At 47.3% G+C, this 16956-nt stretch overlaps 1 protein-coding gene across 1 annotated transcript in view; it reads left to right on the top strand.

Annotated features, from left to right (window-relative positions):
• The first annotated feature begins 5598 nt into the window (after positions 1-5598).
• LOC123347248 (adenosine deaminase-like) overlaps positions 5599-16956 on the top strand; it is a 32904-nt gene continuing 21546 nt past the window's right edge. Inside the window, exons 1-4 of the mRNA XM_044984643.1 lie at positions 5599-5767; positions 10201-10262; positions 14276-14398; positions 15719-15862. Of these exons, the coding sequence (XP_044840578.1) occupies positions 5720-5767; positions 10201-10262; positions 14276-14398; positions 15719-15862 (377 nt within the window). The 5' untranslated portion in view covers positions 5599-5719. The remainder of the gene's footprint in view (positions 5768-10200; positions 10263-14275; positions 14399-15718; positions 15863-16956) is intronic.

Genomic DNA, 16956 nt, shown 5'->3' with positions numbered 1-16956 from the left:
TTGTCCAAGGTGCCACCTTTCAGACCAGGAGCCAGTCCTCTTCCTTTTAGCAGTCAGGAACAGACTACCTCTCCTCTGCCTAGACAGCCTTTATATAGGGCCTAACCTGGCCATGATTGTCTGCCTCTGCCCTGTCCTGATTGGCTCCTAACAGGCCTCTATTGATTGGCTGCCGGCCTGCGCAGCTTCAAAAGGCCTGTTCCAGCCTTTTTCTCAGGGGGTGGGGCACTGCTCCACCACAATTGCAATTAAGTTTTTTGAGTTAATCACATGAGTTAACTGCAACAGCCTTATTTGTAATAAAGAAAGCAGGCCCTGCTGCCACCATGGGCGGAACTGCTCTGAAGGAGCCACTGAGGGCTAAATTCCCCACTGAAGTAAATGGAGCCCCTCCTATGTAGTCAAGGGCTGGGGTTAGCTCTGCCAAGCTCATTCCAAGGGCCCACAGCAGTGACTTTCTCAGGCTGTGGAAATGCAAGGCCTATTTCTTCAGTATGATACAGCCCCTTTGTGCTGCTCCACTGACAAACAGGCCTTAAACTCAGCAGCCCTGGCCAGATGAGAAGGGGAGTGGCCAGTGAAAAGGATTGGCAGGAGAGTCTCTCTGCTCTGCCTATTTCCAGGTGCTAGAAGAGTTGCTTGGGGCTATAGCGTAAGTTAGGAGAGCTCTAAGGCTGCTGTAAGTGACTCCAGGGCCTGAACAAAGAATTGCAGAGCTACCAAGAGTGCATAAAAGTCAACTTTTCCTTTCTCTTTGGGTCCTGCCCTGAATACACCTGAGAGTTAGGCTCATAGAGAAATCAAAATCATTATCATGTGACCTGAGAAGGCTAAGGTTATGGTTGGTGGGGAGGTTGGGTAGAGAGATGAAGAAGAAACTGAGGATATTAAATATTCTTTCATCCTGAGTTCTAGCCGGATGGCTCAGCCCCAACAGCCTCAGGGGAAATATTTATAAAACTGGAACGTTTCAGCTGCTGATGTGATTCTGAACGTTAATGTTGTTTTAGGAAGTGCTGGGGATGGCTCAATGGCTGGATGTTGGATTTGCAGAGCTGGAAAAACTTGATGACATAGATGATAGATGAGCACAAGAGAATGGTGAGAGTGCAAGAAAACGGTGGGCCCTTTTGTGGGCAGTCTCTCAACAGAGAAGCCCAGGACTGAAAGGGCCATGAGACCAAGTTGAGAATGAGTCTATCCTGGAGCTGGAAGATGTACTTGTGCCAGCTCTGCTTGAGCTTGTGCACTAAAAACAGAAGTGTAGCCGAGGCGGGATGGGCTATCAACCCTGACTATGATCCCTTCCAAAACCTTAGGTAGATACTCAGGAAAGCTAGTCTCTCCGGCTGGCTCACGCAGCCTCAGCGATGCTGCTGTTTTTAGCACATTAGCTCTTGCAGAGTTAGTGTGGATCTGTCTCCTCAAGATGGAAATTAAACCTTCCAGCTGGAGCAGATGTTTCCACTGAAGGATTTAAATGTGCTAGGGCTAACGTATGCTGTGGGTTTACTGTCCATTGTGAGGAAGCTCTCAGTACTACTGCTATGCTATGTCTGGCTTGCAGTTAGATGACTTCAGTATCCAGGGCTTTCAATCCAGCACCTTTCACCAGTGCTAAAATCTACAAATCTATTATATTCATTTAAAATTTGACATGTAAAGAAAGATAGTAAGAAGTGGAACTCTTTCCTGTGACTCACTCAGGCCCAAGCAACATTTCTGTGCCTATAGTGTCTAAAAAATGTAACACACGGATAAGGATTAGAGGCCTGTGAAAGATTAATAAAGAGAAAGAAAGGAAAAAGGTTTGAGAACCTGTGTGTACTTACCTGTCATATGTGCGGACAGGTCAGTGTCTGTGTGTTTGGCTTATTAAATTAATAAAGAAGAATCAGAAGATAATTCCTTGGTGTTTCTTCAATGCCAGCTTAAATGGTGTCCCAATACGGACAAAGAGAAACTGTGTCCTGCCCTCTAAGTGGCTCCATTCAGTCTCACATCTAATTCTGCCTCTCCCATGCCTCATAATGTACTTGAGTGCTCAGCTATGGGCAGTCCTCCCGTTAGCAGTTTTAGTACTTTTTTTAATTGGCATCACAAACAGGATCAGGAGCCCAAAGCAGGATGTGTAGTGCCCAAGAGGGGAAATCCTCACCAGAGGGCTGCTGGCCTGCTTTCTGAGAAGGGGAGCCACACAAAACTCATAGTTGCTAAGAGCACCTTTCAAAGCCTCACCATAGAAAACAGAGTGATCTGGTGACAAAGGGAGGCTGCCATGTTCCTGACCAGGTGCTGAGCTTCCTGGTGACTGCAGGGAGAGGGTTTGGGGAAAAATTATCCCTGCTCAGAGTTAGGAGAAAAGATAGGAAGAAGGGATATCTGAGCTATAATATTTGATGTTGCCAGTACAGTATTGGTGAGGGAAGAGGGGAGGGTTAGGAATAAGAAAACAGCTGAGACTGGAGGGTTCATTTTGAAGGGAAATGCAGAGTCTGATTTTAATGTGACTTTAAGGGTTAGTGTTGTTATGAAGTTCCAGATCTTTAAAGATAGTTAGGTACCTAAAGATGTAGATAGGCACCCATTGGGATTTTCAGAATTGCCTAGGTGCCTAACTCCCATTGATTCCAAGTCCTTCTGGGTGCTTATTTTAAGTGCCTAAATATCTTTAAAAATCTGGCCTGAAGAGTCTAGAGCAGGGGTAGGCAACCTATGGCATGCGTGCCGAAGGCGGCACACAAGCTGATTTTCAGTGGAACTCACACTGCCCGGGGCCTGGCCACCTGTCCGGGGGGGCTCTGCATTTTAATTTAATTTTAAATTAAGCTTCTTAAACATTTTAAAAACCTTATTTACTTTACATGCAACAATAGTTTAGTTATATATTATAGACTTATAGAAAGAGACCTTCTAAAAACATTAAAATGTATGACTGGCATGCAAAAACTTAAATTAGAGTGAATAAATTAAGACTCGGCACACCACTTCTGAAAGGTTGCCAACCTCTTACCTAGAGCTATGTTTATTTAGCAGTAAAGCATGGCTGGCAGGGAACAATAAGATGACATCCCAAAAGAGACCTCACCATCTTCCACTAAGAGACACACAGCAACTCCAGGACTGAAAAATACCTGTCCCAGCCCTTGATTTAATGGGCTAAAAGGAGATATATATCCTCACACCCGGGCAGTGTGAGTGCCACTGAAAATCAGTTTGCATTCCGCCTTCGGCACACGTGCCATAGATTGCCTACCCCTGCTCTAGACTCTTCAGGCCAGATTTTTAAAGATATTTAGGCACTTAAAATAAGCACCCAGAAGGACTTGGAATCAATGGGAATTAGGCATCTAGGCAATTCTGAAAATCCCAATGGGTGCCTATCTACATCTTTAGGTACCTAACTATCTTTAAAGATCTGGAACTTCTTAACAACACTAACCCTTAAAGTCACATTAAAATCAGACTCTGATTTTATATATGGCAACCACTCTTGAAGTTTTCTGTAGTAACTGGGAAAACATCAATACCAGTTGATGATAACTGAGCCAGCACACTCTATCTACTGAGGGACAAGGAACTTCAATTTCAAACATCTTCTCTGTAACTCAGAGTTAAATGAATGGTCACATGGCAGCAGATGGAGATTCACCTTCAGCCCAAGTGGTAGATATCTTTGTTTTTAGAGCTGAATCCCATTAATAATTCCAGGGTGCCTGGCTGCAGTTTTGCTGCTAACCAAAGGCCCAAATCTTTAACACTTGAAGCAAATAGCACTTACATGAGTAATAATATCCTTGCTCTTCCAGGCAGGGACTCCCTCTTACTATATATTTGTATCATAACTAGAATAATAGGGTTCTGATCTTGGTTGGGGCAGTTAGCTGCTGCAATAAATAATACATATGGCATGGAACATATATTTCCATTAAACACTGTAGAAAGCAGGCTGCTAGGCTTATAGAATTGCCAGCATATGAGCCCCTACTAAGGCCTGACCTGCTACTCGATTCACATAGGCAGCCGTCTGCATCTGTATGGGAACCCCACTGACCTCAGTGGGAATCTGTACCAGCACAGAGGTCCAGCCACATATATCAGTTTGTAGCATGGGACTGCTGGTCTTGTGCACTAGAGATTTCAGAACATTTGGTGCGTTATTTATTAAGAACATAAAAATGGCCATACTGGGTCAGAACAATGGTCCATCTAACTCAGTATCCTATCTTCCAGGAGTGACCAGTGCCAGATGCTTCAAAGGGAAAGGACAGAAAAAGACACGCCCTGTCATCCACTCCCAGCATCTGACCGTCAGGAACACCCAGAGCATGGGGGTTGCATCTCTGACCATCTTGGCTTATAGCCATTGATAGACCTATCCACCATGAACTTATCTAGTTCTTGTTTGAATCCAGTTATACTTCTGGCCTTCGCAATATCCCTGGTAACAAGTTCCACGGGTTGATGGTGCATTGTGTGAAGGAGCACTTCCTTATGTTTGTTTTAAACCTGCTGCCTACTGATTTCATTGGGTGACCCCTGGATAAATAACAGTCCCTTGTTCACTTTCTCGACACCATTCATGATTTTATAGACCTCTATAATATCCCTCCTTAGGCATCTCTTTTCCAAGATGAATAGTCTGTTTTTTAATCTCTCCTCATATGCAAGCCGTTCCATACCCTTAGTCATTTTTGTGGCCCTTCTCTGTACTGTTTCCATTGCTAATACATATTTTTTTAGATGAGGTGATCAGTATTCAAGGGTTGGGTGTACCATTGATTTCTATAGTGGTATTATATTTACTGTCTTATTGCCTTTCCTAATGGTTCCTAACATTCTGATGGAGAACATTTAGTAATCATTCATCATATTTATTACAGTAGAGCCTAGGGCCCAACACAATTGTGTCCCCCATTGTGCTAGACACCATACAGAGCAGTAGCCAGGCCCTGCGCCCAAGAGCTATAAACAGACAGGAAAGACAAAGGGGGGGGGGAGTGTAATACACAAGCAGAGCGAATAATGTGTTGGCAGCAAATGTCACAACACTCCGGCTCTCTTGTAACCACAATGGTGCTGGTTCCTTCCGCGCAGTGGTTTGGCACCTGCACACAAGTCTCCCAGGATCTGCTACCCTCCCCAGGCTGCTATTGGCTGCTGGGCTGCAATGGACCCCTGGTTTGCTCTCTGCCCTGCTTTGTGGCAGGGTGCAATGGGTCTGAGGATTGGCGACGGTGGCATCGTGGCCCCTGGCTGCAGGTGTCACCTCCACTCCTTCAACCCAGCAGCCCCCAGCCTCGCTCACTGCAGCCCACCTCAGGGCAGGGCCTTAACCAGAGCGTCTCTGGACAGCTGGCACCTCTGCACAGTCTCCAGTGGGGTGGGGTGGGGTGGGGGGTTGCAGCCAGGGGTCTTTGGGGGAGACAGGAGGAAGCTGCTTGCAAGGGAGGTCCGTGGGGGAGCCCCTGGCTGCAGAGGGGAGCGGGGCCTGGGGGCAGGGCCAGGCTGCAGGGATTCCCCGCCCCAGCGGAGCAGCCAGGGCGCGGTGGGTCTCAGGTTGTTGCGGGGAACCACGAGCTGAGCCCCGCGGAAAGGGCGCGGGCGGGTGTCAGCGAGGCGGGGCCGGCGCGAGAGCTGGGCGGGGCCGGGCTCCAAGGTCCCGGCAGCCCCGATGTCCCGCCAGTAGCGCGGGCTGGAGGGAGGCAGCGGCTGCAGGATGGAGCGGGACGCGGGGCAGGGGCCGTCCGTCTTCGACCTGCCCAAGGTGAGCGGCTGCCTCCCCCCTGCTGGATGCTCCTGGGTCCGAGCCGGGGGCTGCGACCCTCCCCTGGCGGGGCCGCTCCGCGATGGGGCGAGGGGAGCAGAGCGCGGTGGGGCAGCGCCCCCCCCACTTACTCCGGCACGTGCCTGCCCCCCCGGCAGTGGGGGGGGGCTGTCTCCCTCCCCGCCCCTCGCACCTCTGCCTAGAGCCAGACTCAGGGCCGGCCTTAGCGGAAAGGGCACCCTGGGCGAACTTGCATTCTGGTGCCCCCGTGGGTGCGGTGCCCCCCCTTGCCCTGGGCCCCCAAGTCTCACCACCCTCCCTTCACCCCAACCCTGCACTTTGCCTCTGCGCCCCTAATGCCTGCACCCTCCTGCGCCCTAATCCCTACACCCCCTTCACGCCTAACCCCTGCCCCCTCCTGTGCCCTGACCCCTACACTGTGCCCCCATGTCCCTAATCCCTGCACTCCCTTCCTGTGCCCCTGATCCCTACACCCCCTTTGCCCTAACCCCTGCACTGCACCCCCTTTGCCTCTAACCCCTTCATCCTCCTCCTATGCCCACGTGGGGAAACTGGCTTGGATGCACAGAGCAGCTGGCATTGTTGCTCGCTCCCCCTCGAACTGCTGCTCCTCCTGCTCCTCCTGCTGCTCCTAAGGGGCTGTGAGGGGGGACAGCCAGGAATGACAGCACGGCTCCCTGCATCCAGGTCACTTTCCCCACCTGGGCTGCATAAGGAGAAGGCAGGAGAGCAGCAGCTCCTGTTGTTCATGGCACAGCACAGCCCAGGTGGGGAGAATGACCTGGATGCAGGGAGTGCTGGTTTTGGGTGTGTTGGGGGGACTGTGTGAGGGACACTGTGTATGTGTGAGTGTGTGTGAGTGTTGGGGCAGAGAATGTGTGTGTGAGAGTGCATGTGTGTGAAAGATTGTGTGTATGTGAGAGACTGTGCATGTTGGTGCTTGGGGGAGTGTGTGAGAAATGACGAGTGTGTTGGGGAGTGTGCAAGAGAGTGCATGTGTATGAGAGAGGCTGTGTGTATGTGTGTGTTGAGAGGAGTGTGTCACAGAGTGTGTGAGAGAGAAACAAAGCAATGCACATTGGAAAACATAATTCCAACTATACATATAAATTGATGGGGTCTAAATTAGCTGTTACCACTCAAGAAAGAAATCTTGGCATCATTGTGGATAATTTTCTGAAAACATCCACTCAATGTGCAGCAGCAGTCAAAAAAGTGAATAGAATGTTGGGAATCATTAAGAAAGGGATAGATTATAGGACAGAAAATATCATATTGCCTCTATATAAATCCAAGGTATGCCCACATTTTGAATACCACATGCAGATATGGTCGCCCCATCTCAAAAAGATATATTGGAATTGGAAAAGGTTCAGAAAAAGGCAACAGAAATGATTAGGGGTATGGAATGGCTGACATATGAGGAAAGATTAATAAGACTGGGACTTTTCAGCTTGGAAAAGAGATGACCAAGGGGGGATATGATAGAGCTCTATAAAATCATGACTGGTGTGAAGAAAGTAAATAAGGAAGTGTTATTTACTCCTTCTCATAACACAAGAACTCAGGGTTATCAAATGAAATTTATAGGCAGCAGGTTTAAAACAAACAAAAGGAAGTATTTATTCACACAACACACAGTCAACCTGTGGAACTCCTTGCCAGAGGATGTTGTGAAGGCTAAGACTATAACAGTGTTCAAAAAGAGGATAGGTCCCTCAATGGCTATTAGCCAGGATGGGCAGGGATGGTGTCCCTAGCCTCTGTTTGCCAGAAGCTGGGAATGGGCAACAGGGGATGGATCACTTGATGATAACCTGTTCTGTTCATTCCTTCTGGGCACCTGGCATTGGCCACTGTCGGAAGACACGATACTGGGCTAGATGGACCTTTGGTCTGACCCAGTATGGCCGTTCTTATGTTCCAACAGCCACTCACACTGGTGTACACACACACACACCAAGGCCTCTTTTTCTTTTTCTTTTTTTTTTGTAACCCTTTTTTTTTAACCTTTTTATCTTTTTTTTTTTTTAACCATGATGCATCTTTACCTGGTCCGGACCAATACCATGAGGCGGTATGACAACCCCTCTTGAGGCGGTAAAAACCCCTCAGCACCGGTGCATTCTAATGCATTTACCTATGCATTACCTTATGCATTACCTTATGCATTTCCTTGGCCAACTCAGCAGTTCCCAGTACTGCTATAAACTAACCTTATTGGGGCCTCTCCCCAATACCACTTTGCATCTGATCCTGCTGCACAGTCAATAAGTTCAGATGGCGTGAGCCCAACAGAGACAGACGTCCTCACGGAAAGTCCTCCTCCGATACCCCAATAGAGATTTCAAAAGGTCTCATACCTCTCATGTGGCGCCATGGGGTTCGAAGGGGAATGATCCGTAGTAGTTGTCTGTGGGTCCGTGGGCGTTGCCATCCCGGACGAGCCCCCAAATTGTCGAAGAAAAACTCAGTTCTCGCTTTTTGTTTGGGTGCAGCAAAATCAAATTCTTTATTATTTCTCCAGTAATTACCATGGAGGGAGAGAGTGCCATAGGACACAGGGTCACCCCAGTCCTGGACAGGTCTCTCCACTGGTAAACAATTACATCAAGCCTTTATACCGTTGTTTCAGACAATTTCTAGCAATAATACAGACAGTAAAAAGCAACAAATACATTTTGTTTATACATAAGCTTTCCTGCTATCTCACTAGAAAAACAAGACTGCAAGACTGCATATTGCAAGGTGGTAATAACTTTCACACAATTCACTCTGTCTTACATTATCTTGCTTCCTCACGTCACCAGGGTCACAGTTAACCTAACTCATGCTAACTAACATTCATTAAGATCTCTTCAAAACCTTGTTAATTATTTACTGGCTTCCACATCATGTTTAACAGTCTGTATGTGTGTAGTGAGGGGGGTGTGTATGTGCCTGAGTGAGTGTATGAGCAAGCTGTCTCTTTAAGAAAGCACTCAGGATTTTTTTCAGACACCAGCAGCTGCTGGCAGTTCTGGGCCCAGAGAGGCAGCAGCATAGATTTCCCCCATGACCCCTCACCCTGGCTCAGAGGAGACCAGGTACATGGGCAGCGGGAGGTGGGCACCCAGTATCAGCTCCCCTCCCATCCCCTGCACAGCAGGATAGGGCGTTCGCAGTCCCGAGCAGCGTGGCCAGGGGTGGCTCTGGGGGAGGAATGGTGGGAGGGAACAGGAGTACATATGCTGTCCAATAGACCGTGTAGCATTGCAGTTGAGTTATCATACCCTAATAAATTAGGGTTTTTCCTCTTAATTTTGTGCTTTGCAAATCATGTTTATCAGCTTTTTCCTAAATAATTTGCAACATCCACCAAGTGTTGAACAGGTACCAGTCTTTCATCTTCCAAGAGGTCTTGCTCCTGGCAATAATTATTTATCTCTGAACGTGTGTGGCAAGCAGGGGTTTAGAATTAAAGGTGATTTGGGCTATTGTCTCATGTGTAATGGGCCTAAACTAAAACACCATTTTGAAACATGATCAAAGCAAGAGTTGCTTTTGGTTGAGAAACTGAGGTGCTTAAGGAATGGCATTCTCAGCAAGCAGAAATCAGAATTAGTCAGCCTTTAAGACAGTGGTTCTCAAGCAGGCGTACAGGTACCCCTGGGGGTGCACAGAGGTCTGCCAAGAGGTACATTAACTCATCTAGTTATTTGCCTAGTTTCACAACAGGTTACATAAAAAGCACTAGCGAAGTCAGTACAAACTAAAATTTTATACAATGACTTATTTATACTACTCTATATACTGTACACTGATATGTAAGTACAATATTTATATTCCAATTAATTTATTTTATAATTATATGGTAAAAATGAGAAAGTAAGCAATACTGTGCTGTGACACTTTTTTGTATTTTTATATCTGATTTTGTAAGCAAGTAGTTTTTAAGTCAGGTGAAACTTGAGGGTATGCAAGACGGAGCATACTCCTGAAAGGGGTACAGTAGTCTGGAAAGGCTTAAAGACACTGGTTTAAGAGGTTATGAATATCAAGATGGAGCAGGTTAGAAACAAAGTCTCCACCCCGCCCCAACTCATTATGGGACCAAATATGAGTAGGACAATTTCCTGAGCAGTGTTAAGGTTCCTGGAAATAGAGTTTGCTTGTAAAGGAATGTAAAAATGTGACCTGCAGGAAGAACAATGAATCTGATTCTGTCAATTTTCAGACATTAAAAAACAAAACAAAAACACCATACACTTACCAAGTGTCTTTTCTATACTGAGTAGCTTTCTATGTTTTCTCTTTTAGCTCCCATCTTGTGACTCTACAACACTGGCTGTTTGTAGCATCTTCTGATCCAGAGATCACTTTCACAGTTATATGAATGTGTCATTGTTCTTTGTCTTTTTTTTAAATTACAGGTAGAACTTCATGTTCACCTGGATGGAGCCATTAAGCCAGAAACAATCTTATACTTTGGCAAGTGAGTTGTTTAAAAATATCAATTTGCTTCAGTGTGTTTAGCTGGGTGCTTTGATTTGTAAAGATTTCCTGGACAGAGGCACCTCTGTTTAAAAAAGGAAAATTCCTAGAATTTGGCCCTGTCCTTGCTGATTAGTCCAGTGTTAGCTACAGTTATGTTTATAATACTTTCCATTAGCATGATTTTATCTGACAAAGATAAGGATTATTTTTTTACTGAGCCCTGCCAGCCAAACTGTCCTGGATCACTGTATGTCTATACCCAATTCTCAGACAAAGAGTTGTCTGTCCCTACCCATCAGGGAAACTGTGTTTGAAATGTGCAAACAACAAACGGCTGTCACTAGCGTGGTCCTAGTCAGAGAGTAGACCAACACTGACTGAGTACATGATGCACAGAGCTGACCACTTTCTAATAGTGTAGTAGGGAAACTGGATTGAATTGGTGCCAAATATGTAACCAAACAATGACTTAGTGCCCCACTCTTTATGCTCACAAGCCACAAACCAAGCAGAGTTATAGACAACAACATGAGCAGGTTAGATGAGGAAACAGATTTTGTGGTCAGGCTTCTAAGCAGATTTAGAAAGAATGAGTTATGAGTCCATTTCTAAATATATACATAAAACAGTCCAGTGATCTGTCTCGTTAATAACTGCAAGAGTTTTGCCAAGCGCAAACAACCCTAGTGCATCAGCACTGCCACCGGCTGTCCCTTGTAGTTGACTGCCAGTCCCTGGTCTGCAGAAAGCAATTGGCTGCGTCAGTTGTACTTGCAATACTATCAATACTAGTGTTTGTGTTTTCAGCAGGGGTTTTCTCTCTTAGCACTCAGTGTACATTTTCCGTTTGATCCTGCCTTGCCATCTCAAAACCAGATGGTATTATTAGGGCTGTGTAAATAATTGGATATTCAGTTCAGGAGCAGGTCTGAAAAAAAATTGTTTTGGGTTGAGTTGAAACGAAAATGTTTTGAAATTTTTGCCAAACCAAAATGTTGGAAAAAAAGGTTTGTGTTATATCAACCATAATGTTTGGTTTTGATTTTGAAATTTTTAAAATCTGTTTAAAATTGAGGGAAATTCCAAAATGAAGAAAAGTTGAAACTTTTTTTCCCCAGCACACCAAATTCGACCTGACTCTGTGGGGTCTGTTTTTGTTTTGGAGTGGGGAAAAAAGGGTTCTGGGCAGGAAAAAAAAAGGTTCTGCGGCAAAAAAGTTGCCTTGTGCTAAATGTAACCCATTGCCAAGAAAAATCTTCAGTGTTATGGCTTCATTGCTGGCTTAAGCAAGAAGGAGCAGATGGGTTCTGTCGGAGAGGCAAACTCTGGTTAATTGACACATACACTTGATGAATGGCAAAGTAAATAATGAACAACTTGAGGACCTGGCTCTATAATTTTAAACAAGATAAATGTAAACTTTCACACCTGGAAGAAGTTTCATTTAAATATAAAGGACATTAGAAATCTGGCATTGTTTGCCAAAGTATAGCAGAAATCCCTCTTATCAAGAGTGTCATGATAAGGTTGACTCTAACAACCAGCCTTTGCAGGTTCTTTCCCATGTCCCAACAAATAATACTTCATAGTTATACATAGTTATAAATAATACATAGTTCAGGGGGCTTTAGACATGAAAGCAATTTCCAGTAAAAATGGAACAGATGTGGCATCACCATAGATGGATGGATTGGAGGATTTGATAAAATATTTTTATGTAGGGAAAATAAATTACTTCTCAGGCCATGGCTAAGGTGCCTTCTGAACTAGCAGTAGTTTCTGTGATGCAGCCAAGATGAATATTCAGAAGGTGCATCAAGAAAATCCAGCTCATTAATTGTTGGATGCCCCTTTGGTGTGTTGTGTAAGAATTCTCCTTGATTTCACCCATCTATACATATTCTAGGAGCAAAGGAGTGGGTTAAAGATTTCAGTGTGTGGATAGGTATCCTGATGTGTGAGGGATTCATTGACACATCTAACTCCCTGGAGCTCTTCTTCCCTATGGCAATGTGGGTGATCAGGTTCTGTGGTTACCTGGGGGATTCTTTTGACTCTTGTAGACGGGAGTGTCCATACTTCACCCACCTGAAGGAACTGTGCTTGCAACTTGGCAGGAGCCCAGGGCTGCCCCACGCTTGTATAAAATGGAGGTGACTAGAGCTATTTTCATATCTACTGTAAAGCTGGAGCCTACACAAACTACCACTCCCAGCATATAGTGTTCAGTTTAGGGTAGAGCAAAAATGCATGCTGGTTTTTGTGCAGAGGCAGCATTTTGTGAGGGCAGTCTAGGAGTCTGCTTTGAAAATCTGGCCCCAAGCATAGAATGCTGCTTGTGATCATGACTTAGTGATCATGACACGAAAACTGCTTGGTACAGATCAAACAGCAAATAAATAAAGTTGCTGGGTGGTGATTGACTCAATTTGACTACATCCAAATAATGCAATGTTGTAGTGCAGGGATTGTCAACCTTTGGCACGCAGTCCGCCAGGGTAAGCACCCTGGTGGGCCAGGCTGGTTTGTTTACCTGCGCGTCCACAGGTTCAGCCGATCGCAGCTCCCACTGGCCGCGGTTCACCGCTTCAGGCCAATAGGGGTTGCGGGAAGTGGCAGCCAGCACATCCCTCAGCCCACGCCGCTTCCTGCAACCCCCATTGGTCTGGGGGGGGGCGAACCGCGGCCAGTGGGAGCTGTGATTGGTCAAACCTGCGGGTGCAGGGCCGCGGCTTCTCTCCGTCTTCAAGAGGAGCCGTGGCCCTGCGCCTGCTGGGGACAGAGAGCACCAGCGCCCGCAACCCTGGAGTTCTCTGTCCCTGGCAGGTGTGGGGCCGCGGCTTCTCTCCCCTGCTGGGCCCTAGGCACTAGCGGCACTAGGTGGCGCACATCAGTGCACCGCATTGGGGACCACTGACTTAAACTGACCGGCTTGAAACCCCGCTATACCGTTACCCCGCATTTATCGCGATGGAATTTTTTGGACCCCAAACATTGCGTTATAGCGGGATTTCATTGCACTTAACTAGGGTGACCAGATTTCCCGATTTTATAGGGACAGTCCTGATGTTTGGGGCTTTTTCTTATATAGGCTCCTATTACCCCCCACCCCGATCCCGATTTTTCTCACTTGATGTCTGGTCACCCTGTACTTAACAGGAATGAATGACGCATGCTGAGTGCCAGGGTCTTAATCTGCAGTAACTGCCTTTGAACTCTGAACATAGCGTAGATTTCCTACACCACAGAGCCATAAAGCATCTGTGTACATTGAGCAGAGGAGCAATATTAGTCAGGCTGTTTTCCTGCAGATAGCTTATGTAGTTGGCTGTTGGAACTGGAGAAGGCCATGCCCTGGGTAATGAGATCTGGAATCTTTCCCCTCCAGCTCACAAGCTCAGAGACTGCCCACTTTTGGTAGAGATGGTTGGGCTTTCCTATCTGGATGCTCTTTGGTGGCTTCTCTGAGAAGGGGCTTGTTGGGTGTCAGTCTTGGTTCACAGTGTAAAGATTTCCACATCAGAGAAACCACATCACAATTTTTCTCTATTGTTGGCAGCCTCAGCAGAAAGGTCAAGGATTGACCAGCTCTTGGAGACTAGCAACAGGCAAACCTGAGAAGGTTCCATGGCTCAGTTCAGATCAGCAATCCAGTGTTTGTTGGCAGCTCTTGACTCTATATAATTGGGGTTGGAAATTGCTTTCTTGAAATAATTAGGCATTTATGCTTCCAAGATCAGGAGGTACCAAGACACCAGGAAAAGAAAGGTTCTGTTTTGGCTCAATTTCTTTGGATAATTCTGGGTCTGTTGTTGCTGCATTGTTGCTAGAGATCAGTCTCCTCTCTTATCTGGGTGAGGCTCCTGAGGCATATGTGCGAGGCATTTTTTAAAAGACTGAGCTATCTTTTGCCTGTGCCGTAGACTCAAAGCAGGTTCAGCAGTATGGACTTTGTTTCTATTTAAAGGTGTAACCCAAATCCTTGTCAGTGAAATGTGTATCGATTTCTAGGAAAAGAGGAATTCCGCTCCCTGGTGACACTGTTGAAGACCTCTTGCAGCACATCAGTTACTCGGAGCCACTCACTCTCACCCAGTTTCTAGAAAAGTTTGCTCTCTACATGCCTGCCATTGCGTAAGTAACTTACTTCCCGGTAACCGCTCCAAGTTTCTCGTCAGTCTTAGGCACCTGCAAGCTAGAATTGCCAATTTGGGATGTATGGTCCTGAGAATGCTTGCGCAGGAGACTGTAAGCCAGAGGTGGGCAAACTGGGACACATCCTAGCCCAGGAGGCTTGCCCCCGGCCCCTCTCCCGCTGTTCCCACTCCCCCGCAGCCTCAGCTCACTGCGCCACCGGCACAATGCTCTGGGCGGCAGGGCTGCGAGCTCTTGCCAGGCCGTGGCTTTGCAGCTGCGCTGCGTGACCCGGTGCTCTGTGCTGCGCGGTGGCGTGGCTGGCTCCAGCTGGGCGTTGCGGCTGCCTGTCCTGCTGCTCTGGGCGGAGGGGCTGTAGCGCCGCCAGTCACCGGTGCTCCAGGCAGCATGGTAAGGGGGCAGGGAGCAGGGGGTTGGATTGAGGGCAGGGGAGTTCGGGGTGGTGGTCAGGGGGTGGGGGTGTGGATAGGGGTCAGAGGGTGGGGAACAGGGGGGTTGAATGGGGGCAGGGGTCCCGGGGGGGCAGTCAGGAAGGATAGAGGGGTTGGATGGGGCAGCGGGGGTCAGTCAGGAGCAGGGGTTCCGGGGGCGGTCTGGGAGAAGGGGTAGTTGGATGGGGCAGGGGTCCCGGGGGGGCAGTCAGGAAGGAGAGGAGGGGTTGGATGGGGCAGCGGGGGGCAGTCAGGAGCTGGAGGTCTGGGGTGGTCAGGGGACAGGGAGGGGTGGATGGGGCAGGAGTCCCAGGGGTGCCGTCAGGGGTTGAGAAGCAGGGGGGGATCGGATGGGGGCAGGGGCCGGGCCATGCTTGGCTGTTTGGGGAGGCACAGCCTCCCCTAACCGTCCCTCCATACAATTTCGGAAACCTGATTTGGCCCTCAGGCCAAAAAGTTTTCCTGTCCCTGTTCTAAGCTGCAAAATGTGTTCATTTCCCTTTACTGTGATAATGATGATTGATAACATCATGGTATTTTATTTGCTTATCAGAAAAAAATCACTGATTCCTGGGAAGTGGGGGAGTAGGCTTTTTCCCAGCTGGTTTAGAGATGAAGCAGTCAGTCCTGGCACCATGCAGGGAGAGAAGCTAAATGACTCACTAGATAGGTCGCTTCCAAGCCAAAGGAATCTTGCATTCTAATTTCTCTAAGTGTGTGATGAGTTTTCATGTGCTGGTGAGACTGGGGTGCCTCTTGGGAAGCATTCAGACCCTCAGCAGGTCCACTCTTCCAGATCTTTTTGATCAGCAGCCCATAGGTTCCTGAGAACTCATAAATCAGACTAATCCTGTTCTTTTCCTTACAGGGGGGACCGCGATGCTGTGAGAAGAATAGCCTATGAGTTTGTAGAAATGAAAGCAAAAGAAGGTGTCATCTATGTAGAGGTCAGGTATAGCCCTCATCTCCTAGCCAACTGCAAAGTTCATCCTCTTCCATGGGGCCAAAAAGAGTGAGTGAATCCATAAAGTGTAAGACTGAGAGATCTGCGCGAAAGAGCACGCAGAGATCTGCGCGAAAGCCACTGACCAGCAAATGGAGAACTTAGTTTTGCTCCCAGGGCCAGAGGGAGACAGCACATCTTTTATTTCTATCTGGAATGCAGTATTAGTCATGTATACACTTTTTCTCCCCCCCCCCTAAAAATGTTCTTCCTCTGGTAACTTGCCCCAGGGGCATTGTCCCATCTGTGTGGGAAACAGCTGTTAGATTTTTGATTTAAGCTGCTCCCCCTTCAAGAAGTCGCCAGAGTTCAGATACACATCCCCACCCTAACCCCCCATCCAAAATGTAACATTTTCTACCAGCAAAGTTAGTGGGCTGAGCCTTTGGGAGCAGCCCTGGTAGCTCTCAGTCTGTCTTTCTGTGTCATCTGTGCTCTTTAGAACAGCGTGTTGCTAATTAAACCAGCACCGAGCTTTGCAAGGAGACCGCTGGGATTTCTCACAAAACATGGTGTGAGGCATTTGCTGCTTTTTGTGTCACTCTGCTCACTGCTGCCAGGATAGTGCAAAGCTCTGCATCTTAAGACGTTTTGGCCAAAGAAAAAAAGTTCCTCTTTTGGCAAAGTGGTTCATTTACTTAAAGAAATACGGTGATCTAGCGCGGGGTTTGTGAAAGTGTCTCTCTCTGGCCACCATGCATCCCACGCAGCTCTGCAGTGCCGCCTCCCTCATCCTCCAAACAGATGTGGGTCACTGAGGACCTCAGTTACAGAGGAGGCTAGTGCTGCACGTAGGCGCAAAGGGAGATTCACAGATGAGCCTAAGGGAGTCAGAGGCCTAACCTGCTTAGACACTCTTGTAAATGCTACTAGGTGCCTAAATACCTTTTTTAAATCTGGCCCTGAAACTACAGTTCCTGGCAGATCATGCTCCCTCTTGCTCTGAGGGGGCTGGTCCAGTGTTCAGCATGAGGGTGGCTGCAGTATACTCCTTTTTTGATATAAATGTGGCCCTTAGCTTTCTGGCATTTTGCCAGTGTGGTCACATTGGTTGGGCAGTGATTGGATTCTTCTTTATTTAACAGCCCACAGCAATAATACAA

Source organism: Mauremys mutica, chromosome 13 (genome assembly GCF_020497125.1).
Source record: "Mauremys mutica isolate MM-2020 ecotype Southern chromosome 13, ASM2049712v1, whole genome shotgun sequence".
In the NCBI taxonomy this organism is placed as follows: Eukaryota; Metazoa; Chordata; order Testudines; family Geoemydidae; genus Mauremys; species Mauremys mutica.
This window is presented reverse-complemented; position numbering and strand designations above follow the sequence as displayed.